The sequence below is a fragment of the Diceros bicornis genome, chromosome 9 (genome assembly GCF_020826845.1).
Source record: "Diceros bicornis minor isolate mBicDic1 chromosome 9, mDicBic1.mat.cur, whole genome shotgun sequence".
Classification (NCBI taxonomy): domain Eukaryota; kingdom Metazoa; phylum Chordata; class Mammalia; order Perissodactyla; family Rhinocerotidae; genus Diceros; species Diceros bicornis.
The window spans coordinates 18684686-18711099 of NC_080748.1; the positions used below are offsets into that span (position 1 = coordinate 18684686).

The 26414-nt window shown below is 36.0% G+C and overlaps 1 protein-coding gene and 1 non-coding gene across 3 annotated transcripts in view; one reads left to right on the forward strand and one right to left on the reverse strand.

The window, feature by feature from the left end:
- SOHLH2 (spermatogenesis and oogenesis specific basic helix-loop-helix 2) overlaps positions 1 to 26414 on the reverse strand; it is a 75776-nt gene that overhangs the window by 15487 nt on the left and 33875 nt on the right. For both annotated transcript variants that reach the window (XM_058548012.1, XM_058548011.1), the window contains exons 3-6: positions 20886 to 20947; positions 20700 to 20804; positions 19039 to 19138; positions 17067 to 17177 (exon numbers count right to left, since the gene is read on the reverse strand). In XM_058548012.1, coding sequence (XP_058403995.1) covers positions 17067 to 17177; positions 19039 to 19138; positions 20700 to 20804; positions 20886 to 20947 — 378 coding nt within the window. The remainder of the gene's footprint in view (positions 1 to 17066; positions 17178 to 19038; positions 19139 to 20699; positions 20805 to 20885; positions 20948 to 26414) is intronic.
- On the forward strand, positions 6251 to 6382 carry LOC131410426 (small nucleolar RNA SNORA31). Its single transcript, XR_009221244.1, has one exon. It is a non-coding gene; the product is annotated as a small nucleolar RNA SNORA31 (small nucleolar RNA).

A 26414-nucleotide genomic window follows, 5' to 3' on the forward strand; every position in this document is an offset into this window, starting at 1 on the left:
CAGGACGCCCAGACACTGGGGAGAATACATGCCCACCCCTAGCCTACAGAAACCTACAGAGGACGCTGCCCTCAGAGGAGAGAATTGCATGCTATACATAAATCCTTTTGCGATTCACACTGGAAGCCTAGAAGGCAAAGAGTAGTCAGGATATTCATGTCACTGACACCTGGACCACATTTCCAACAATAAATCAACTAGCATCTTGTAATATACGGGCTTTACATGTAACTCTGTGTTCTGAGCCAGAGGAAAATCAGAAGGCTGCTTCCTTCACATGAGGTAGGTATGGACAGAACAAAAAAAACCAAGATGCCAGTGAGAACATCGTCCGGGCTAGTATCAGAAAGAAACGAACCTAAGTGTTTCATAGTCCTGAAGGGAAATACATAGGACATGTAAATCTAAATGGATCTAAGCCTTTGGTACCTTCATTTATGCATGTGTTCATTTCATAAACATTATTAAATACCTGTTTTGTGCCAAATACTGCCTTGACATATACAGGGTCCAGTGGTGGCTCTGTCAATTAACAGCTGGGGCCTTCGGCCAGTTATTAAACCTCTCTGAATCTCAGAATGGCAAAAAAAATCAACTAAAAAATCTACGTTGGTATACAGCTAGTAAAAAAAATTCTAGATCAGGGGTGCTTTAATTGGGCTTTGAGGAGCTCTGGGGATTCTGTGGAGGCGTCTCAGGCAGTACTCTGGAAAGAACGGGATGGAGGAGTCAACAATTTGACAAAGTACGAAGGGCTTTGAAACTTTGCACACCCTTTGACATGGTACTTCCACTTACAAGGATCTAAAACACAGGAAAACCTTTTTGTAAAAAGATATCCCCTACAGTAGTATATCAGCAAAATATGAAAAACAATCTAAATACTCAAAATAAGTAGATGCTTAGGTAAGCTGTAGTATACTAGCTCAGTAGAATATTATCTGGCAGTGGAAATGATAAGCTATAAAGCTTATTGGGGAAAAACAGGATATTTTTATAGGATACAAGTATAAGATATAATATAGCATATAAAATATGATCATAGCCACTAAACAAAGCAAAAATAAAGCACAGAAAAAAGACCGAAAGCAAAAACATCAAGTAATGGTTATTTCTGGATGGTTAGGCTATGGAAAGTACTATTTCTTCCTTTTATTTTCTATAGTTTCCAAATATTTTTGCTGGGTATATGCCACTTTTATAACAAAAAATCACACTAAACATTTTTTCCAACATTCATTAGGAAAAAGTTCAAATATACAGAAAGACTGAAAGAATTAAGAATTCCTAATTGTCAAAAGTTGGAAGAATTAAGAATTTGTTCAGGGAGCCCTTACATACTTACTACCTAGATCGCCAATGAACATTTACTGTCCTTGCTTTGTCACATATGACTCATCCCACTGGCCATGCATCAATCCATTTTATTACATTGAAGCATTTAAAGTAAGTTGTAGACTTCAGTACACTAAACCCCTAAACCTATCAGTAGCTAGAGTTCAAATTATTTTATTTTCAGGTAAAAGTTACATAAAATAAAATTTATAAATCTTAAGTGTACTATTCTATGAGTTTTGACAAATGCACAAAACTGTGTAACACAAACTCTAATCAACATTATCCAAACCCCAGAAAGTTCCTTAAGTGCCTTTCCAATCTCGCTCCCCATAAGAGGCAACCACATTTCTGATATTTTTCCACCCCACATTAGCTTGAACTCGAATTGTCCTTGAACTTCTCTAAGTCAAATCTTACAGCATGTGCCCTTTTATGGAAAATTTCTTTCATTCAGCTAATATTTTTGAGATTTATCCATGGGGCTGCTTATATCAATTTGTCCCTTCTTCTTGAGTAATAGTATTCCATAGCATAAATATGCCACAGCTTATCTATCCATTCTCTTATTGATGAAGACTTTGGTTGTTTCAGTTTTTGGTTATTATGAGTAAAACTGCTAGATCATTCTGTACATCTTTTTGTGGATGTGTTTTTATTTCTCTTGGGTAAATATCTAGGTATAGAATTGATGGGTTAGTTTATAAATTTATAAGAAACTGGCAGAACTTTTCCCCAAATAGTACCATTCTATACTCCCACCACCAATGTGTGAGATTTCCTGTTGTTCCAAATCTTTGATAACATTTAATATTGTCGGTAGCTTTAATTTTAGCATTTTGGCCTTTCTGAGGTATATGTGGTAGTATCTCATGCTTTAATTTGCATTTCCATGACAACAAATTATGTTGAGTACTTTTTCTGGTGATTATTGGGCACTTGTGTATCTTCCTTTGTGAAGTGTCTGTTCAGATATTTTATCTACATTTTAAATGGATTGCAGGTCTTTTTATTATTGAACTTTAGGAGTTCTTTATATATCCTTAATACTAGTATTTTGTCAGTATATTTGTTTTGTAAATATTTTCTCCCAGTCTACGGTTTACATATTTATTTTCTTAGTGGTGTCTTTTGATAGCAAAAGTTTTCAATTTTGATGCGTCTAATTCATCTACTCTCTTTTATGGTTATTGCTTTCTGTGTCCTAAGGAACAGCTGCCTGCCCTCAGCTTGTGAAGACATTCTCCTATGCTTTTCTTCTGGAACTGTACTGTCTGATACAGTAGCCATTAGCCACATGAGTCTATTGAAATATAAATTAATTCAAATGAAATAAAATTTAAAATTCATTTCCTAAGTTTCCACAGTTCAAATATTACTCAATAACTACATGTGGCTAGTGGCTACCTTATTGCACAACAGACGCAGATATAGGCCATTTCTAACACTGCAGAAAGTTCTACTGAACAGTGCTATTCTAGAAGCTTTATAGTTTTAACTTCATAGTATAGCTCTGTCTATCTCCATCTTGAATTAATTTTTCATATAGTATGAGTAAGGGGCCAAGGTTCACTGTTTTTCCATATGGCTATCCGATTGTTCCAGCACCATTTATAGAAAAAATTTCTGTTTCCCAATTTGTTTGTTCTGGAGACTTGTTGAAAATCAAATGACCATAAATGTGTGGGTCTAGTACTAAGCTATCCTGTTCCACTGATCTACCGGAATAGATCTACTATTACATAACCTTTACGCTAGTAACATACCCATTATTGTAGCTGTCTACTAAGTCTTGAATTCAGATAGTTTAAGTTCTCCAACTTTGTTGTGCTTTTTCAAGATTGCTCTATTCTAAGTCCTTTTATATTTGAAGTCCTTTTCATATATTTTTTAATCAGATTGTCAATTTTTACCCCAAAAATGCCTATTGGGATTATCATTTAGAATCAGATAAAGTTATATTTCAATTTGGTGAGAACTGACATCTTAACAATAATAAGTCTTTCAGTTCATAATTATGGTATAACGCATGATTTAGGGTTTCTTTAGTTTCTCATGGCAATATGTTGAGTGATCAATGTGCAGACCCTATATGCCTTTTTGCATATTTGTTCCTAAGTATTCTAAGGCTTTTTTACTCTATTGTAAATGTAATTATTTTTTTAATTTTCATTTTCGAATCATTTACTGCTAATCCATAAAAATACAATTGATTTGTACATTGACCTTATATCTTGCAACCTTGCTATATTCCTCTTTGGGTCCTAGTAGTTTTTTGTAGGTGTGTTAGGACTTTATACATAAACAATCATGCCATCTATGAATAAGAGAGTTTTGTTTCTGCCTTTCTAACCTGTGTGTCTTTTACTTCTTTTTCTTACCTAACTGCAATGTCTAGGACAGCTTATTCAATGATGAATAGAAGTGATAAGAATGGGCAGCCTTATTTTGTTCCAGATTTTTTTAAGGAACAAAAGGCCAAAACTTCATAAAGTACAATGTTAGCTATAAGTTTTTCATAGATGACCTTTAGCAGATTGAGGAGGTTCTCTTCCATGCCTAATTTGCTGAAAGGTTTAAAACTTGAAAGAGTATTGAATGTTGTCAAATAATTCTTCAGAATCTGTTAATCATATGATTTTTCTCCTTTTTTCTGTTTAATGTGGTGAATTACATTAACTGATTTTTGAATGTTACACCTGCCTTGCTTTTCTAGGATAAACCCGGTGTGGTCATGATGCATTATATCTTTATATATTACTCGCTTTGGTTTGTTAAAATTATGTTAAGTATTTTTATGTCTCTGTTCACGAGGGATACTGGTCTGTAATTTTCTTTTTTTATGTCTTTATCAGGTTTAGGATTATGCTGGCCTCATGAAATGGGTTAGGAACTGTTCCCTTTTCCTCCATTTTCTATAAGAATTTGTTTAAGATTGGTATTACTACTTCTTTAAACTTTCGACAGAATTCATCAGTAAAACCATCGGGGCTTGGTGTTTTCTCTTTGGCAAGGTTTTTACAGAAAGTTCAATTTCTTTAATATATAGGGCTATTCAGATTTTCTGCTTCACCTGGTACCAGTTTTGGTAAATTGTGTTTTTCAAGAATTAGTCCATTTCATCTAAATTGTTAAACTTACTGGCATAAAATTATTCAAAATATATCCTTTTTATATCTAAATGTTTATAGGATCTGTAGTGATAATCCTTCTTTCATTCATAATGTTGGTAAAATGTTTTTGGTCTCTCTTCTCACCTGCCTGCTTCCCTTTCTATTTACTTTGGATTTACTCACTTTACTTTTTCTAGCTCCTTAAAATGGACCCTTACTTAGGTCATTGATTTTTAGACCTTTTTGCCTTTTCTAACATAAGCATTTAAGCATAGTGTTTTCCATAAGCTTTGCTTTAGCTGCATCTCACAAATTTTGATTCTATTTTCATAATCATTCAATTTGCAATATTTTCTAATTTTTCTTGTGATTTTTTTTCTTTTATCCATGGGTTATTTAGAGGTGTGTTTTTAGATTTCCAAGTATTTGAGGTTTTCCTTTATATCTAATTCTTATTGATTTCTAACAACTTCATTGTGGTCAGGGAACATACCCCATGTGAATTCAACTCTTTTAAACATATTAAAACGTATTTTATGCCCCAGAATACAGCTTATCTAAGTGAATGTACAATACACCTTAAAGAAACGGCATTCTGCCACAGTTGTTGGGTACAGTGTTCTATAAACATCTACTAGATCAAGGTGGTTAATAGTGTTCACATCTTCCATATCTTACTGATTTTTGGTGTCTAGCTGTTATATCAATTGCTGAGAGGGGGATGTTAAATCTCCAACAATGCTTGTTGACATCTGTCCCTCTAATTCTGTGAATTTTTGCTTCAAATACATAGTCACATACTATTTGTAACTGTTATATCATTCTGATAAGTTGACGCTTTCATCATTATGAAATTCTTGCTCTTTACCTCAAGTGATACTGTTTGTCTTGAAGTCTACCTTATTTGGTATTAACATAGCCAATTTGGTCTTCTTATACATACTGTTTCACGGTATATATTTTTCTATTAATTTACCTTACTGTGTCTCTATATTTAAAGTTGGTCTCTCACAGAAGGCAGATACATGGGTCTTGTTTGTTTTTATCCATTCTGACAATCTTTGCCTATAAGTTAGACATAGCTGGATAAAGGTCTACCATTTTACTATTTTTTTCCTATAGTCTCTTTGGCTTTTTTGTTCTTCTATTCTTCCTTTCCTGACTTATTTTTTAATCCTTTTCAAAATCCAATCTTAATTTGTCTGTTGGCTTCATAGCTATGCCTTTTGCATATCTCTTTATGATTGCTCTAGGGATTATAATATATATCTGTAACTTTTCACAGTCTACTTAGAGTTAATATTTTATGACATCACATAAAATATATAAATGTTGCAATCATGTAAGTACATTTATCTGACTCATTCTTCATGCTACGGTTGTCATATGTACTAAATCTACATATATTACAAACCCCACAAAACAATGCTATAATTTTTACTTATAACAATCTGAAGCATTATAAATAAACCAAGAGGGAAAACGTTTTCTAATATTTACTCACATATTTATCATTTCTGATGCTATTCAGTCCTTCCTGGGGGTTCAAGTTTCTATTTGTTACCATTTCCCTTCAGCCTAAAGAATTCCCTTTAGCTCTCTTACCCTGAAAGTCTGCTGGTGTCAAAATCTATAAGTTGTTTTTTATCTGAAAATGTCTTTATTTTACTATTTGCTGTTGGAAAATGATAACTGATGGAAATACGATTTACACGAAGAAGTGAAGAGTATCAGACATGACAAATATGGTGGCATACATAAAAGGCTAGTTTTCTAATTTATTAACATCTTAAAAACCAACAGTACGTCTTCTGACAGACCTGGAGCAGTTATATCTGCTGCTAAGGTTTCCACTACAGATGCAAGAACAAAGTGTTCTCACGCTTTCTATCTGTCTGATTGTGGTGGCCAAGATAGAAAGGGGGAACAGAGGAGAAAGACATGATAATACAGAGAAAAACATGGAGAGAGAATTTTTGCAACTCAGAAATAACCTCGTAAACAATGAAGAGCCTATTCTACTCAAAAAAATCTAAAATTTGAGTTAAAAGAAAAACAATAGTTACAGATTAAGATGACTGAAAATTATTTATCATTTCTTCAAAGAAGTAGGGTCTATTTCCCCTCCCGTTGAATCTCTGCTGGCCTGTACCTACATTAACCAAGAGATATCTGGAGAAGCAACCCTACAACAGTTCTAGGACTAGCATTTAAGAAGACGTAGCTTCAACATTGGTCTCACGACACCCCGAGCTTTCATGTAAGAGATCTGTCTAGCTTACTGGAGAGGTGCTGAGACTGCAGGGAAAGAGGGCAGCCCATATAAGCATCACCTTCCAACCATCCCCACCAAGAGACTAGCCTTGCGGATGAAGCTGTGCTGGGCTCTACAGACAGGCCATTTGCCAGCTGAACACCATTTGCCTGGTGTTCAGCACAGTAAACACACGTTTACTGTGTTTAATGTTGTACCCACAGTAAACAACATGTGGAGAAGAATCACCGAGTCAAGGTCTGCTCAAATTGATGACTCATAAAATTGTGAGATATGATAAACACATTGTTTTAAGCCACCAAGTTTTGGGGCACTTTGTTACACAGCAATAGTTAATGGAACAATAGCTTACTGTTTAAAGCAAAAATAATAACAATGTGGGCTTGATGACATGTAAAAGTAAAATATATGACAACAATAACAAAAAATAGGAGCGGGGAAATGGAAATCCACCGTTCTATGCTAAGTGGCATAATAATACAAGGTAGACTATGATAAGTTAAGGATGCATATTATAATCCCAGAGCAACCATTAAAAACAATAATTTTAGCTAAAAAGTCAATAGAGGAGATAAAAAGGAATGCTAAAACACACTTGATTAATCCAAAAGAAGGCAGACAATGAGAAAAAAAAAAGGAAAAGAAAATAGATTAGACTAGTGAAAACAAACAGAACCAAAATCAAGCAAGTGGACTTAAAATCAAATTTAGTAATTATATTTTATGTAAATAGACTAAACACTCCAATTGAACAGCAGAGATTGTCAGAATGGGCAAATAAAAAAGAAAAACAAGATTCAACTACATGCTGTTTACAAGAGATACTCTTTAAAAATATATAAGCTACAAGAAAACCATGCAAACACCAATCACAAGAAAGCTATATTGATAAGACAAAGTATTAGCATAGATAAATTAGCCATTATCATTTCCTAATGATAAATGGTGAATTCATTAAGAAGACAGGCACCTAAAATCAGATTGAAAATATATGAAGCAAAAACTGACAGAAATAATGTGAAAAATAGACCAATCCATAGTCATAACTGAAGATTTTAACTGTCCCCCCCCAAAAATCAATAAGGATACAGACGAAAAACTACCAACCAATTCTACCTAATTAATATTTATAGAACACTATACCCCCAAGCAGCAGAATACACATTCTTTTCAAGTGCACATGGAATATTCATCAAGGGAGACCATACTTTGGGCCATAAAACAAGTCTCAGAAAATATCAACGATTAGAAACCTCACAGAGTATGGTCTCAGATGACGATGTAATTAAATTATAAATCAATACCTGGAAAATCTCCAAACATCTGGAAATTAAGTTACACACTTCTAAATAATCATTGGCCAAGAAGAAATCACAAAGGATATGAGAAAAATATTTTGAACTGAATGATAGTGAAAATACAATATATCAAAACTTATGAGATGCAGCTAGAGCACTGCTAAAAGAAAAACTTTTATAAAGGGAAACTTATAGTTTTAAATGCTTATATTAGAAAAGAAGAAAAGGTTAAAATCAATGATCTAAGTTTCAACCTAAGAAGATAGAAAAATAGAGCAAGTATAGAAAAAAGGAACTGACAAAGAGCAGAATTAATGAAATATAAGTTGGGCAAATAATAATGAAAATCAATTAACAAAAATCTGGTTCACTGAAAAAAAATCAATAAAACTGATAAACCCCTTGCTAGATTGATCAAGAAAAAAAGAGGGAAAACAAATTACCCATGCCAGAAATGAAAGCGGGAACATTATCAGAGACCTACAGACATTAAAATGATAATAAGAGAGTATTATGAACATAATGTCATTCAATAAGTTTGATAACTTTGATTAAATGGAAAAATTTCTTGAAAGACATAAACTAAACCAAACTCACAGGAAAATTAAAGAAAAACTAGTCCTATAATCATTAAATAAATTGAATTTTTAATTAAAACATTCCCACAAAGAAAACTCCAAGCCTAGATGACTTTGCTGTTGAATTCTATCAAACATGTCAATCCTACACAACTCTTTCAAAAAACAGAAGACAGAGGAAAGAAGACCTTCTATTCCTTTTTACGAGGTCAGCATTTCCATGATAATGAAATCTGTTAAAGACATTATAAGAAAACTAAAGACCAATATCCTTCATGAACATAGATGCAAAAATTGTTAACAAAATATTAGCAAATCTAATCCAGCAATAAATAAAAAGGATCATACATCAAGACAAATTAGGGTATAGCATTTTAAAACATGAGTGTAATCACTACATTAACAGACAAAAGCATATAATCATCTCAAGAGATTCCAAAAACACACTGACAAAATTTTACATCCATTCATGATAAAAACTTGAACTAGGAATAGAAAGAAACTTTCTTAAGCTGATAAAAGGCATGTACAAAAACTTCCAGCTTACATCATATGTAATGGTAAAAGAGTTAACACTTTCCCTACAAGATCAAAAACAAGGCAAGGATGTCTACTTGCATCACTTCTAATTCAAAAAACTGGTGGACCTAGCCAGGGCATTAAGGAAGAAATAAACATAAAAGCCACAAAGATTGGAAAGGACAATGTAAAGTGTTTTTAGTCACAAATGACACAATTGTGTATGTAAAAAATCCTAAGGAATCTACAAAAAATGACTAGAAGTGATCAATAGATATAGGAAGGTCACAGGATACTAGGTCAACATACAAAATAAATTTAATTCTACACACTAATAATAAAAATTTTGGAAATATGAATAAAAAAATACTGTTTACAATAAAATTTTTAAAGACCCATAAATCATTCAGGAATAAACTTAATAAACTACAAAACATTGTTGAAATAAATTAAACATGACCTTTAAAAAATGGAGAGAGAGACTGGAAGAATCAATATTGTTCAGTATCGGGCCGGCCCCGTGGCTTAGCGGTTAAGTGCGCGCGCTCCGCTGCTGGCGGCCCGGGTTCGGATCCCGGGCGCGCACCGACGCACCGCTTCTCCGGCCATGCTGGGGCCGCGTCCCACATGCAGCAACTAGAAGGATGTGCAGCTATGACATACAGCAATCTACTGGGGCTTTGGAGGGAAAAAATAAAACAAATAAAATCTTTAAAAAAAAAAAAAATATTGTTCAGTATCAATTTTCCCCAAAATTGATCTATTGACTCAACACAATCCTAATCAATATCATAGCAGGATTTTTTTTTTAAAGTTGACAATCTTATGTAAAAATTTACATGAAAAGTTAAAGGACTTTTAATATCCAAAGCAATTTGAAAACAAAGAACAAAGTTGGAGGACTTTATCTGTTTTCAAGACTTATTATAAAGCTACTATAATCACGATAGTGGAATACTGGAGTGAAGAAGACAGATAAATAGATTAGTGGAATAAAATAAGAAATCCATAAATACACTAATAATTACAGTGGTCCCCCCTTATCTTCAGTTTCGCTTTCCATGGTCCAAAAATATTAAACAGGTGAGAGAGAGAGAGACCACAGTCACATAACTTTTATTACAGTATATTGTTATAATTGTTCTATTTTATCAGTTATTATTGTTAATCTCTTATTGTGCCTAATTTATAAATTAAACTTTATCATAGGTGTGTATGTATAGGAAAGACCTAGTATACAGAGGGGTCAGTACTATCCACAGTTTCAGGCATCCACTGGGGGTCTTGGAATGTATCCCTAGCGGGTAAGGGGAGATCCTATATATGACAATTGATTTTTATGAAAGTACCAAAGCACTTCACTAGAGAATGAAAAGTCTTTTCAACAAAATCTTTAAAATATTCATCTAAAAAAAAAAAAAAAAACACCTCAACACTTACTTCATGCCATATGTAAAAGTCAATTTAAGACGAATGAAATAATCATACGGGCTAAAGCTATAAAACTTCTTATAGACAACATAGGGACATATCATTGCAACTTGGTTGTAGGCAATGATTTCTAATACAAGATAAAGAAAGCAAGATACATATTTTTAAATGTTGATAAATTAGACTTCATCAAAATAAAAAAACTTCTGCTCATCAAAAGACACTGTTACAAAAATGAACAGTGAGCCACAGACTAGAAGAAATAATTCAAGACATACATCTGACAAAGGATTTGAATCCAGAATATTAAAGAGCTCCTAGAACTCAGTAACAAAAACGCAGGTAACCAAATTTTTTTAATGGGCAAAAGACTTGAACAGACTGTTCATAAAAGAAGATATACAAATGGCCAGAAGCACATGAAAACTGCTCAACCTCACTATCATCAGGGAAATGCAAACTTAAATCACAACTAGATCACACTCCACAACCACCAGAGTAGCTAAAATGAAAAGGGCTAACGATATTAAATGTTGGTGAGGATATGGAGCAACTAGTACTCTCATACATTGCTGGTGGGAGTGCAAAATGGTGCTATGGTTTTGGAAATCTGTTTGGAAGTCTCCTAAAAAGAGAAATATACACCCATCATATGATATGCAATTCTATTTCTAGGTATACATAGTCAAGAGAAATGGAAATCTAGGTTCACAAAACATATATAAACAGGTGTTCACAGCAGCTTTATTCTTGATAGACAAAACCCAGAGGATGAATAACCAAAACGTGGTGTGTTTATACAATGGAATACCCCTCAACAATAAAAAGGAACAAACTACTGATACACATAATGACATTAATGAATCTCATAACATTTGCCAGGTGAAAGAAGCCAGACTTAAGTGTACGTATTGATGGTTCCATTTATATAAAGTTCTAGAATAAGCACAACAAAGCTATGGTAATAGAAATCAGAATGGTCATTGCCTCTGGGAGACGGGAAAGGATAGACCAGGAAAGAAAAAGAGGTGATTTAAAATGTAGGTTTTATTATTATTCAGGTATGGTGAGGCCAACAGATCAGGAGATGACTGCCATTGAAAAGATAGTTTGTTACTCACAGTTCCCAAGAAGAGGGGGCACTTCACACCATGCAGGGCCACATGCAGAAGCACCAGGGTCAGTTAGGAGGCAGGAGTCAGAGAAAAACATGGGCAAGAGCCTTTATTGTGGTTTCTGAGGTAAGGGATGGGCAAGGCGGGTAAGCAGGGTAAGGACTGGCTAGTTTGAATAACCTCAGCAGGCTCTGGGGTGTAGGGGCTGTCCCAAGTTGTCTGGTGCCTGACCCTGAAGTAATTATGGCAGGGGAAAATTGGCCCGGAGCAAAACAGCCCGACAGAAGAGGCAGGGGTGGGGTGGTGTCTTGATTGGTTAGTTTGCATATGGAAGGTGTGCTCGCAGGCAAATCATTTACTATCTCTAAAAACTGGCTAGCCCTGGGAGGGGCAGTCTCCCCATGGTCAGTAAGGTCCCACATGTCAAAACGTTAGAATAAAAAGACATGCGTAATACACAAGGGAATATCTTAATCTGATGGAAATGTTGTGGTTTAGATGGGTGTATGCATTTGTCTGCCTCCTGCCCAACCCTGGCGCTTCCCTGTGTGGCCCTGAGCAGCGTGGTGTACCTCTTCCTCTTGGAAACGGTGAGGAACAAACCATCTCTTAGAACTCATCAAACCATACACTTCAACACATGCAACTCATCTCTTATAAACACTAATTTAATCTTGATACCTATTGAGCCTAACTTTTTATCCTAAATTTTCTAATATCCTGAGACTATGAAGCATATTAGCAAACATTATGGATCTAGCCTTGTTCACTGTTTCTTGAAATCTTTCTAGTTCTAACATCAAGGTTAGGAACTTGAGGCTAAGACAAGGCTGGGGAATATGCAACCTGTATCCTTAAGTGGTAGTGGAGCAAACACATAAGTAAAGTGTCATCCTTTGAAGTGACCTCTTGTGAACAGAATTTTATTCAAGTATTATGTATTAGCTAAAAATATGTAATATGTCTGAAAGAAGATACTTGCAATGCAGATATCTGGCAAAGGGCTAGTATCCAGAATATATAATGAACCTCTAAAAACCAATAAAAAAAACAAAAACAGAAAAACCCAGTAAACAGGTGGACAAAAAATGAACACTTAACCAAAGAGAAAAAAAAAAAAAACCAAACACTTAAGATCTCATTGTAGGGCCGGCCCCACGGCTTAGCAGTTAAATGCGCATGCTCCGCTACTGGCGGCCCGGGTTCAGATCCTGGGCACGCACCGACGCACCGCTTCTCTGGCCATGCTGAGGCCACGTCCCACATACAGCAACTAGAAGGATGTGCAACTATGACATACAACTATCTACTGGGGCTTTGGGGGAAAAAAAAAAAAAAAGGAGGAGGATTGGCAAGAGATGTTAGCTCAGAGCCAGTCTTCCCCAGCAAAAAGAGGAGGATTAGCATGGGTGTTAGCTCAGGCTGATCTTCCTCACAAAAAAAAAAAAAAATCTCATTGTATATTAATTTCATTGTATTTTAATTATGCCACAATTTTTGAAAAACTAAAAAAACAGAAGAATGAGAAGGAAATGTTTAGTGAAACTTTTTGAAGGATGTTAATGTTGGCTCGAAGACTTAGGATAACGGGTTCCAAGGCCTCCACATGGTCTTGTCTTTTTCTTTTTCCTTTGTGTATGGAAGCAGCAACGGGCAACACAGTTCAAAGAGCATGTTTTATCTTTGTCATCTACCACAGAAGCCAGCTTTGATATGACCCAATCCAAATATATCAGGAAAAGAACCCATCTGGTTTCATTCTTCCCCAGTTAAGAGTGATTCTGAGAGGCTGACAGAGATCTGAAGCTAAAGGTCTTGGTCCCAACTAAGTCCTTGAGTCTCTCTTCTGTACACATGTGTCTCAAGCAAACAAGAACTCACAGAGAGAGGTCTCTTGGCCAGATATGACTTGGCACCCTCTGAGAACTTCCTGTTCTACCTGCCTTGAATTTCTAAGACTTGAGCAGCCCTGGAAAAGCCTTCATTTGTGAGAAGCAACGGCAAAACTCACTTTCACTTCTTTCCGAGTGAGTAGACATCCTGAAAATTATTAAACCACCATCACTTCTGATTTTAGGACATACAAACAAAATGATGGCATCCCTTTGAAAAGTACACACTTTACCAACATAAAGAAATATTTATGTATTTAAAACATGTATAATGAAAGGGATTTCACCAAGTAATTTCACTACCAATTAGGTAGCTAATTTTTATTACTATGTTCTGAGAAAGAAAATAGAGATTTTAGAGTTGTTTAAAAAAGAAATTCCCAAATGCAAATATTCAAAACCATCAGCTGGGATCATTATTTCCTTAACAATTGCAAACTCCATGTTACCCTATGCTGCTTAAAAACAAAAAAAACCAAACCTATGTAAAGCAGCTGATTGGGAAGAAGAGGAGGAAGAAGGGAAATAGACTAGAAGAATCTATTTTAAGATTCACAGGCATGATCAGAAGGGTTACGAGGATGAAAAGGCAAAAAAATAATTAGTAATTAAGGATGAATTGTTTACTTTCTGGTATCTCGCAAGCAAATCTCTAAAAGGGAATAGAGGGGGTCCTGGTTACAGCTTTTCTCTTTGGGAAACAAAGATTTCTAGTCCTTAAATAATGCCACAGGGGTAGACACTCCCAAAGTATCTTTTTAGTCTATTAGATGAGTGGTTCTCGGATTTTAGTTTTCATCATCCGTTAAAATTAAAAAATAAAAACAACACAAAACTTTGGGGGACCAGTAAAGGATTGACAACATTAGATCTGAACATGAAAAATAATGAGAGAGGTACTATCTCCCAATATCATTTTGTTGTAACAATTTACTAAGATCACCACAATTTTAACACCAAATAAAGTATGGAAAACAATCTTAGAATATAAATTGTATACTATGTAGCCTTAAAAATATTCATTGCACTGTATTTTTCTCATTTCACTGCAGATTAGTGAAATCCATACGACAGCACTGGCCAGTACGCCCTCAGTCTTCACTTGGCCAAGGTAGCAGACATGTAAGTGAAGGCCTTTTGGACGACACTAGCCCATCCACCAGCCCATCTGATCAAGCCCAAAACCCCATTATCTTCCCACTGATCTTCAGCAGATAATGGAGGCCATTTGGCAGAACTTGCTCAACTTCCTCCTCCTTTTTGGTCTCCATCAAAAGACTCACCTTTATCCACACTTAGCTTTAGCTCCTTCTCTCTATTTTCAGTACAAGAGGAATTCTTTCACCCGGTTCTAGATTCCATAGCTTTCTGCTGCCTCAAGAATAGGCTAAATCCATCACCAACCCCCCTTACCAGCTGGAGGGGATTAAAATCCTTTGACATCTCTCCCACTGAGAGGTGGGGTCTATGTACCCTTCCCTCGGATCTGGGTATGCTCTGTGACCGCTTTGACCAATAGCATATTGTAGAAGTGGCACCAGACCAGTTTCTGGTCCCAGGCCTTAAGAGACTGGCAGCTTCTTCTTTCTGTCTCTTGGAACACTCTCTCTAGGAGCCCTGGGCTGCCACGTGAGAAGTCCCACAACCCTGAGAGTATCATGTTGGAGAAGCTTCAGTTGACAGCCCCAGCTGAGCTTAGCCTTCCAGCCATCCCTGCAAAGGCTCCAGATGTTAACGCCTTGGACTTTCCTGACTAGACCATCCACTGGCTGAACACTACCAACTAACCCCAGTAAATGTCATGCAGGCAGAAGAATCGCCTAGCTGAGCCCTGCTCAAACTGCTAACCCATAAAACCATGTATCAAGCCAATAAATTTTGGTTTCATTTTTTACACAGCCATAGATAACCAGAACATAAGTATCCTCAAGACCTCTGTCTCTCTTCCAGCTCTATTCTTCTGGAATATAAATATAAACATATTCAAGTCTGGCCCAGTCTTATCAAAATTTCTCATTTTACCCTAAATTCCCTTTTACGTACCACACACCTTCATTTTTCTCTTTCCTTTCATCTATGCTCCCATGATTCATTTTCCATCTTTCTGCAATGGTGCTTCTTCCCTAACCATGCCAATGAAATTATTTTTGCCAAGATGAATGACATTTAGGTTTTGTTAAATACAGACAGTCAATGATCAGCTCCTACCTTACTTGATATCTGTGTCACGTGATACTCCTGAACATTCAATTCCTTTAGGAAACCCTCTTCTCCCCTGGTCTCCTCAATAGCACTCCATCTTGGTTTTCTTCTTACCTTCCCAGTAACTCTTTCTTTCTCCCCTGATTTCTTCTCTGCTGCCTGTACCTTAAATATTGAGATTTTCCCTAAGGTTCTTTTGTCCACTTATCTCTTCCCTAAATGATTTTCAAAGTCATCATATCCATCCCTACATCCACTGCTTCAAATAGATGCTGTATCATGAGAGCTCAAGCCTCTATTTCTAGCCTAGATCTTTCTCTGGAACCTACGGGCCAACTCCTGACTGGACAGCTCCATTTAAACCAGGAGGTGTTCAAACCCAACAAGAGAAAAATTCACCTCCCACTGCCAGACTGCCATTCTACTGTACTTCCCAGTCAGTTGATGGTTTCAATATCTACTTGGAAGTTACACTTGACTCCTCCTTTAGCCATGCTCATACTGATTCTATCTACTTAATATCTCTGGAATTGGCTTATTCCTTACTATCCCATTTCTAACCCCATAGTTCAGGATTTCATCATTTCTTATTGCAGACTCCACTGACCTCCAGATTCAATTCACTCTCTAACATCCTGCTAGAATGTTCATTATCATATCATTCCTTTGCTAAAATCCTTCAGTGCCCCACTCCAATGGTTCAGATTCAAATTCAAATTCCTTAACATGACATACCCAGCCCTTACCTACTACCTCTCATCTGTTGCCTCTTCCCATTCATGCCCTTATAGTATATGGCGATACTTACAGTTTCATAAATTCACTGTACTTTCTTATACTACCAGCCTCTGTACCTGCTACCCCTGCCATATCCTTCCTTGACTTCTAAACCAAATTAATAGTGACTTTTTGTTTAAAGCTCAATTTAGCTACCATCTTCTCAAGAAAGCCTTCCCTGCCCCCTCATTCTGTCTTAGGTAACTTCCCTTGTGTGTTTACTGTGTATTCTTCCTATCATGACATTTACTAAAATAAAAAATAGCTAACTTAGAAGTCTGTCTGAGCACTAGACTAAGACCTCCCTGAAGATACAGATTTATTTTTTATCTCAGTTCTCTAATCATATTCTGGCACATAGTAGATACTCACAAATATTTGTTGAATGAGTAAATAAATGAGTGAGTGGCACGTATTTCGTTGCCAGATTTACTAATTTCAAACAGACTTTTAACAATATTACAAAAAATTATGAAAATCATCTCTTCATACAAAGGAATCATGCTTAAAAAGGGCTGTATCATAATTCACCTTCTCAGCTTTTCCTTGCTTGAATGAAGAAGAGAAATCTTTTTGCTTTTCTCGAAATCTGACAACGGAGCCTTTAGCTCAAGCCCAAAGTCATTTCTTAGAGATTCAGAGCTGGAAACGAGAAAAATCATACCGCGCATTTAACAGGAAAATTCTCAGGCAACATTAAACAAAAAGCACTAATATACTAATCAAAGGGCGCTTCTCTAAGTCTCTTGCTTCATACAAAGGTGCAGTCAACATCAAAGCACTTTACCTTACATATTTGGTGCAGAATATTTTATTTCAAAATTTCAAAAGAATTTATGAAGATCAAATTCAATGACTGATCAAAATTCTAAAATATACTGATAAAGAATAACAGATACAAGAGGATTAAAATATTCTGACCTTACTGATTACGACTATCCCCAATTAGCTGACTGCACCTAAAGGTGAATTACAGGAAAAAAGCACAAATGACTAGAGTGCCAAGGTACACCACTCCAACTTGATCAGTGAAGGGCAGGTTCCCTCCATTTAAAAATCTGTCATTTAATGGACATTTTTCTAGAACTTCTCCAAGCATTTTGATTGATTTTTAAAAACTATTTCCCTAAGAAACTTACAAACTAATATTATCTCTTTTATCCCAAGAGACATAACTTGGTTTGAAAATTTACTTTTATTTACAGTGGTAGGATTCTGAAGAAAAACAAAGAAAGACTCAAGATGAGGAGGGCTCAAAAAGTAGTTGGAAGTAATACAAGAAAATCACCAAGCCTTCCAAAACCCTTCCCAACCTCATATCCCAGATAAGGTTTAATATGGTATACTCAGGCGTCCCTTAACAAAGGGGATATGTTCTGAAAAATGAGTTGTGAGGCAATTTCGATATTGTATGAACATCATAGAGTGTACTTACACAAACCTAGATGGTATAGCCTACTACACACCTAGGCTTTATGGTACAAATCTTATGGGGCCACCATCATACATGCGGTGTATCGATGACCAAAATGTTGTTATGCGGTGCATGACTATACATCTCTTTGAGATTAAAATGTTAAATAAGATCAAGAAAGCCGTTGATATCTCTACTACTTAAATGAGTGCATCTTTGGTTTAACCACTCTTACTGGTTGCCAGGTCTCTTCCTTGTTCAAAATAGCAGACAGTCACATTTCTACAAATAGTTGGTCGCATTCTACAGATTCTGGAAGTGACTAACTCAAAATTCCCACCATCATCACCCATATCCTCAGCAGTTATGCTCTATTTAAAACTTCCTTGTAAATCAGCTTAAAGTGAAGGGAAAAATTCATGGAAATTGTATTTTTATAAGCATACAATGCTAGCATTGGAAGGGTCTGACCCCCAGTTCAAATGCCTATTCAATGCAGGCTTGAATGCCAGTTCTAATATCTCTGAGAGAGAAAGACAGAGAGAGAGAGACCTTTTTTAAGGATTGATTCCAATAATTGGGGGAATAGGTTCATGAGTTCAAAAAAGACCTCAGGGAGAAGTATAGTGGCAGATGGATAACAGCTGAGGCTGCTCTTTTCTGTTTAAATAGAGGTTATATGTAAAAGTTTTGTTTGAAGAAAAGATTCCACTGTTTTAAAAACATTTGAACACCACTGCTATTATTTAACTTTGATTAGTGTTAACCCAGAGACTCCTTTAACACATCCAGTGATGGGGAACTTACTCCCTTATAATTCACCCTGCTCCCCTGTGGTCAAACATGATTGTTAGGAAATGCTTCCTTACATTGAGTTGAATATGTCTGTGATGTGTACCCATAGTCCCAGCTCAGGATCTGAAATACAGAAAAAGTTGCATCCCTTTTCCACAAAACAGCCTCTTCTTTCTTTTGTATCACCCACCAGCACTTGAGCTACTGTTCCACCATCACTAAGTTCTCCAGAAATTTTTTTGATGAAATATATACAGTAAAAATTGCTATTATGAAAAAGTGAAAAAAACTAACCAAGCAAATAGATCAGTAGAAAAATATCCCAGGTGTTCACTGCAGGACTTCTGCAGGGGCAATCCAAGTTCTTCAGGCTTCACAGAATTTTCATTCTTAACTGAAAGTTTTAAAAGGGGGACCATTTTAATTCTAAAATCACTGGTGGGGATGATGTTAATCATTAGGGCATCATACAAGCCCTAATCAAAAGCAGTTGTCACTTTTTGCTCAATACATTTTACAAAACAGTATTTTTAAAATAGAAAGCAATTTATAGATTTCCCAGCCTGTGAAGCATAAAACCACCCAGGTTAGAAAGCAAAATTGAAATACTACATACTATTTACCCCAGGACATCCTCTTTCAATCAGATTCTAGTAACTTAGCGATAGGTATGCTTAAAACACATTCAACTGAGTTTACTTATTAAGATCTTATTTATAGGTAAATGGCAGAGACAGAAAATATGCATGAGTCTTCAGTAAGCAGCTGCATTGTCAAAATACGGCATCTGATGGTTTTGCTGGTTTTTGGGTTTTTTTGCAGCTGCTCATCCTCAGAGCAAAGATGAGATGACTAGAAGCTGACACGGTTATGACCAACGGGAAGGGTGCGAGACAGGTGGTGATGAGCAGCTGCTCTATTTCCACTGAGAACCCGATAAGAAGAGGTAGCAGAAAGGATTTTAGTCACCACGGTTAGCCATTTCCAGGAAGAACTCTGACACTGCAGGGCCTGGGAGCCACTGGAATGTTACCAAACAGACTCACTAATCTTCCCTGAAGATTAAAAAAGAACATTAAAAAAAGGAAGGGTGTACTGAATCCTGTATCATCTGGAGTATGAGCCTATACAGAATAACCCTGAATGTGTCTTTCAGGCCTATTTTAAGAAAAATTTCATCTTAATTTCAAAAGATTTCCTAACTGGTATCCCAGGCCTAGAAAAACCATAAATTGTCATTGACCAACAATGATTCCAGGAGAATTTAATTCCAAAAATTGGAGTCTGTCCTTTTACAAGCCAAATTAAAGCTAATTTAATTAGCTCAAGTGCTTAAATGCTGGTGATATGCATAATACAATATAGGAGAAGAGTTTAGAGATGTGAGGTCTAATTGAAGGTTTGACACTAATTATCTGTGTCTAAAAATCTAAAACAGAAGAGATAACCACCCTATTAACTTAAAGAAGCAAAATAATTTACATGCAAGTGTTTTGCAAAACAGAAAGTACGATAGGATTCAAGGTTAGTGGCCCCTGCTTTTAGACAATCATACTACGACATAGCAGGATTAATTCCATTTTAATGACTAAGAAATGATGGTGGTAGCTAGGCCACCAAACACAAAGTAACACAATCTCTCTACTAAAAAAAAAAAATAACCCGTGCCTACCACCCCACTGTATTTGTCCCTGTGCAACACATTTTAAACCCTGAAGACGTAAACTTTTTCTTCACAGGTAGAGAACATATGTTTCCCTTTATTTTATTTACACTTGTTTTCTTCAGACTGTGATTAACAGGGATTACATGTTCCTTACAGTACATAGCATACAGTTAATCCTTAGCAAATAAAAGGCATTAAGTGGAAAACTAACCATAAAAGTTATAAATATAGGTTTTGTAGAATTTTAATTAGAATTTTTCAAACTTTTGGAAATTTGTTTTTCACTCACCAGTATTTGAGAAATATGTTTTCCAGTATTTTACCACAAGACTCATTTTTTCCGTTGTCAGTGGTTCAGTTAAAGTAATATCAGCTCTGTGCCCTGAAATACAACCTAAGAATCTTTGCATTAAATACTGACCTTATGATTTCTATTTGGAGAAAAAAACAAATAATGTATCCAACAGGCACATACCTTTAAAATTTTCAGGGATTATAAAAACAAACAGCAAATGTGTATTTTTCTTCTCACCAAATCTGAGAGGGGGGAAAAAAGTTAAAATGAATAAAATCATCATTCAAAAAATTGGGATTCAATAGTTTAGCTTATTAGGAACTAAACTAGAGTGATTTTCTTTACTTCTTTAGAATTTAAAATGGAAATTTAGTAAAAGTAGCATCTCAAATCAGGGAAGGAAAAGATGGTTTTTTTTTTTTTTTTTTTTTTTTTTTTTACAACTTATAAGGAAAAGAGACTATATTTTTATTTCATACAACTGCATAAGGAGAATTCTGAAGTGTGTGGCTGGCGTGGACAGTAAAGATTGAGAAATACAAGGGAAAGAGATACTCTCCTCAAACTAATATTTACTCTGTTTAAAGCTTTACTTATAACAGATGCTTAAGGTTCTCTATTTCAGTTGAATAGGCAAGGAAATCCAAATTCTGAGTCTTGAGTCAAACCCATGGCTGCCCTGAGCAGGAGTTCACTCTGTTGATAAGAGCAGTCTTTTTGTGATTCCTACCTCTGGCCCTCTAATGCCTGGTTCTTTACAACTGGGGAAGGGACAAGTGAGAGAATAGGTGACTTTTTAAAAATAAACCTTTAATTTTAGAATAATTTTATATTTACCAAAAAAAATGAAAATAGTAGAGAGTTCCCATCTATTCCAAACCCAATTTCCTGTACTGCTAATATCTTACATTAGTATGGCATATTTCTCACAATTAATGAGCCAATATTGATACTTTTTTACGAATTTAAATTCATACTTTATTCAGATTTCCTTAGTCTTTATGTAATGTCCTCCTCTTTTCTATTCCAGGATCCCATCCAAGATACCAATTACATTTAGTCATCATGTCTCCTCAGGCTCTGCAGGATTTTGACACTTTTGCTGACCTTGTTTTTGATGATCCTGACAGTTTTGAGGATACTGCTCAGGTAGTAGGTAGAATGTAACTTTTATATTTGCTTAAAAAAAAATGAGCCTAACTCTTATCCAGATTCTTGATCTAACTACCAGTTTATAAGAAATTTAAGGAAAAGAATATTTTAAAGAAGGCTATGGGGATGAAATCAGCAAAATCCAGAATGTGGGAAATTCTATAAGACAAATGACCCTTTTTGAAACATATATAAACAGGGCCAGCCCTGATGGCCTAGTGGTTAAGTTTGGTGCACTCCACTTCAGCAGCCCGGGTTTGGCTCCCAGGTGCGGACCTACACCACTCGTCTGTTAGTGGTCATGCTGTGGTGGGGGCTCACGTACAAAAAGAGGAAGATTGGCAGTGGATATTAGCTCAAGGTGAATCTTCCTTAGCAAAAAAATAAAAATAAAAAAACATATATAAACAAAGAGCAAGACAAAAAGAAAAATAAAAACAGAGAAGGGAACATTGAATCCCGATTTGTATAAACTCCCAGTTTAAAAAAGAAATCATAAGATAAACTAGAGAAATTTGAATAGTAATTCGATATTTGACAATATTAAGGAATTGTTATTAATTATTAGGTATGATATTGGTATTGTAGTTATTATTTTAAAGACTCCTTATCTTAGACAGTACCTATTAAAGTATTTATGGATGAAAAGAAACGATGTCTTAAACTTGCTTTAAAGTAATCCACCAGTGAGCAGGGTTGGGAGGGTGGGGAAGGAGGTGAGGGAGAGAGTAGAGATGAAACAAGACTGGCCATCTATTGATAACTATTAAAATGGCATTGTGGGTACACAGAAGTTCATTATTCTATTCTCACTACTTTTATATGTTTGAAAATTTCCAAAATAAAACTTTAAGAAAATTGTGGCATTATTGTTAACTATACTTAGGAGTTCAATAAGTTGGAATTTCTGATAATTTGATGGATAATAAGTGTTGGCATTAGCTAAAAGAAAATGATTTTCCAAGGAGAATATTACTGTGAACCAGATTTTAAAGAGAACAGCTAAAACTGCTTAAGAAAAACAAACTATTCTTAAATACGTAAAGCATCATTTATTAGTATGTGATTACATATAGTTATTATCTATTCCTTAAAACAAGACCTGGAAGAACCCCCACTGCATAATATTGTTAGGTTATCTTATACATGCATTTGAAAGCAAATATATATTATTCTATATTCCAAGTTACATTATATATAATTTATATATCTGACTCATCTATATAGAGAAACTACTCTGTGCTAGGCTCTAGAGGATATCGTGAACAGACAGACAGAAAGACAAGGTCCCTGCTCTCATGGATGATTTCTTGGGGAGGACAATGAACAAATTACCGTAGATAATTAATCAAATGGCCAAATATGTGCCCGGTGCTGTGAAAAGGTGTATAGTCCAATGGGAGCACATACCTGGGCACCAACCTGCTCTGCCGCCTCAGGGAGACTTCCAGGCAGAAACGCCTCAGCGGCTGGCTAGGAGCTAGCCACAAGAAAGGCAGGGACTGGGAGGAGGGCAGGAAGCAGATAAGCAACAAAGTACATTCTGGGCAAAGGGAAGAGCAGGTGCACAGGCCCTGAAGTGTAGAGAACAGGTGAGTCTGAGAAAGTGAAAGAAGTTCAAGACGGCCCTAGCACAGAGCATCTGATGGGGACACATGAGATCAGAGAGGTAGGTAGCGCTGGAGTCTATTACAGTAGGCCTTTTAGGCCAAATTAAAGATTTGTTATTTAATTAAAATGGGCAATGAGAAACTACTAAGCTTGGGAGTAACATGGTTATATTTGCATTTTAGAAAGACCGCTCTGCCTCTGGTAGGATGGATTGACAGAGGGTGGTGCAGGGTGGATGTGAGAGACCATACTGCAGTTATCCAGGCAAGGGCTGACAGTAGAGAATAGTAACATATCCGAGAACTGCCTCTAAAAAATAAATAATTCAGAAAATTTACTAAGTTAGTCACTTCAAAAAAGCAGGATATTGCTAAAATTCACCCAATTGAGGTCTATTCAGGCTTGATTCTGTTCTATGAATTCTGAGGAGTTTGGGCTAAAAGAGAAAAAAGGAAAGAATGAATGATTTCTATGAGGAAATAAGAAGCTCAGGCAGAATTACCTCCACCAAAATAGGCATCTGTGGGAGGGAGGATAGGATTTGACCAGCAGACTGAATGTGGTGGTAAGAGAGGCACATTAGGATATTGGTGTGGGTGGCATGGTGGGAATGGAGTGGTAAGAAGGATGCCTGCCACAATGTAAGCATTTCATATACGTTTTTTAATGTATATGATGATGAAAAAGTGTGAGGTTTAGGAGGTATGGAAAATAGGATGAGGAAGAGGATCTTCTGAAGATAACAGGAAGAGAGGCGGAAGAGAAATGTGGACTGAACAGATAGGATCGTTGAAAGAAACTTATTAGGTAGTTCAGTCCAACTTTTGAAATAAAAAATACTTTGTAGATTCACAAAAAGTAAATTTTCATAAGTTAAAATACTCTAGAATTAAAGAATTTAAAAAAACCAGATTCTTTGCTTTTAGAAATAATCCTGTGTCTATTTTTTAAAATTTTATAAGTTGATTTTACTGACATGAAAATAAATTGGACTTTGATATATGGATTTACATGCCCTGATGACTTTCAAATTTCAAGCCTTACATCAGACAGAGTTAGAATTCCTGGATTTCTGTCATTAGCACAGAGTCAATTACCAACCCAAACACTTCCCCTGCCAGTCAAACCCTAACCGTAGAGCTGGACAGGAACTCCAGTGATCAATAGAGTTCCCAGAATCCAGCTCTCTGGTCTGAAGCTCAGCTGCTCATTTACATTCTCCACAAATCAATAAGCTAAAAGAGTTCCTAGTTTTCAGGATCACCGAAAAAAGGTCCTCTTTCTAATGAAATGGAAATGTTCCTTAAAACAAAACTAAGCAACACAAAAACAAAACAAAAAACTCCTTTATTCGTCCCAACTAATACCACTTCTTCTTCCATATACCAAAACCAAATTGCAGGTTCTGAGACCTTATGAGTACCTTTCTCAATTGAAGTCTCTTGGGTTTTAAAAATTTGCAATTCATTGGGAGACAATTCACTTCTCCTCATATTTCACAGAATACATGTTTAAATGTCATGATGGTTCCTGAGACTATACGCCACATACGAAATTAGATATTGATATTCTAGTGTCCATTCCTATGCCTGTCTCCGTACTCTCTGGAACTGGAGGCAGCCATAAGCTCAGACTGCAGCAGGGCCCATTTCCAATTCTGTCCCCATCCCCAGGTCTGGTCTCTCGTAGCTGAAAAAAAAATGATTATATAAAAGTCTTTTGGGCTGAGTTGTACACTTTGCTGATTAAAGAACCTCAGGAAAGTCCTTGCCTCTGCAATTTATCATCTAATAAGAGGACTAACGGGTTCTTATAAGACCATACGAAGCCAGAGGAAATTTTTAGAGCCACAGGGACTTCAAAGGACAAAAGCCAGTGTCATATTTGGGTTGTGGCCATCTTGAGTACAGTTATCCATTATGCTGTCTATGGGCCCAATGCAGCCACACTAACCTGGTGTGGCCTAGTTGGGACTTATAACAAATAATGTTATTTGTTATTTACTTACTTAATTAAAACAACCATTTTCAGTAATAAAATTGAGAGTTTTACCATAAATATGAAAACACTGAGTTCACTTGCTATTAATAGGACACCTGTGACAAAATGCAGTGAGTCCTGCGAGTTTCTTCTGGTCAACAGTGACGGTTGGTGTGCCCTGCTGCCACTATGCTGTTTGTCAGAAGACCTCCTACTGTGAACCTCCTAAGTCAGGTTCACCACATGACATGTTAGAAATGATAAAGATCTAGAATTTTCCTCAGTTCCTATTTACACCCACCATTGGTTTACAGAATAATGTTAGTAAAACTACTTAGACGTTTTGTTGTTATTGTGTTTATTGTCAAGTTCTCAGGGGACAAGGTCATGCAAACTGGCTAATAAGATTTACTGAGCTGCACTGTCAAGTCAAGGATGTTTTGGAATTGGGGACATGAAGGGACAATTTTTTAGATCCCTGTGGCTCACAAGATTGCATTTTCTTAATGTGGTATATATATACAATGGAATACTACTCAGCCATAAAAAAAGACAAAATCGTCCCATTTGCAACAACATGGATGGGCCTGGAGCGTATTATGTTAAGTGAAATAAGCCAGAAAGAGAAAGACAAACACTGTATGATCTCACTCATATGTGGAATATAAACCAACACATGGACAGAGAAAACTGGACTGTGGTTACCCGGGAAGTGGGGGTGGGGGGTGGGCACAAGGGGTGAAGGGAGTCATATATGGGGTGATGGACAAACAAAAATGTACAACCCAAAATCTCACAATGTTAGAAACCATTAAAATATCAATAAAAATAAAAAAAAATAAAAAAAATAAATAAAAAAAAAAAAAGATTGCATTTTCTTAGGGAAGTAATAAGTTAACTGATCGGACAATGGAAACTACATGGGGAAAAATGAAATCAGATCCAAACTCGATTTGCAGACTAAGC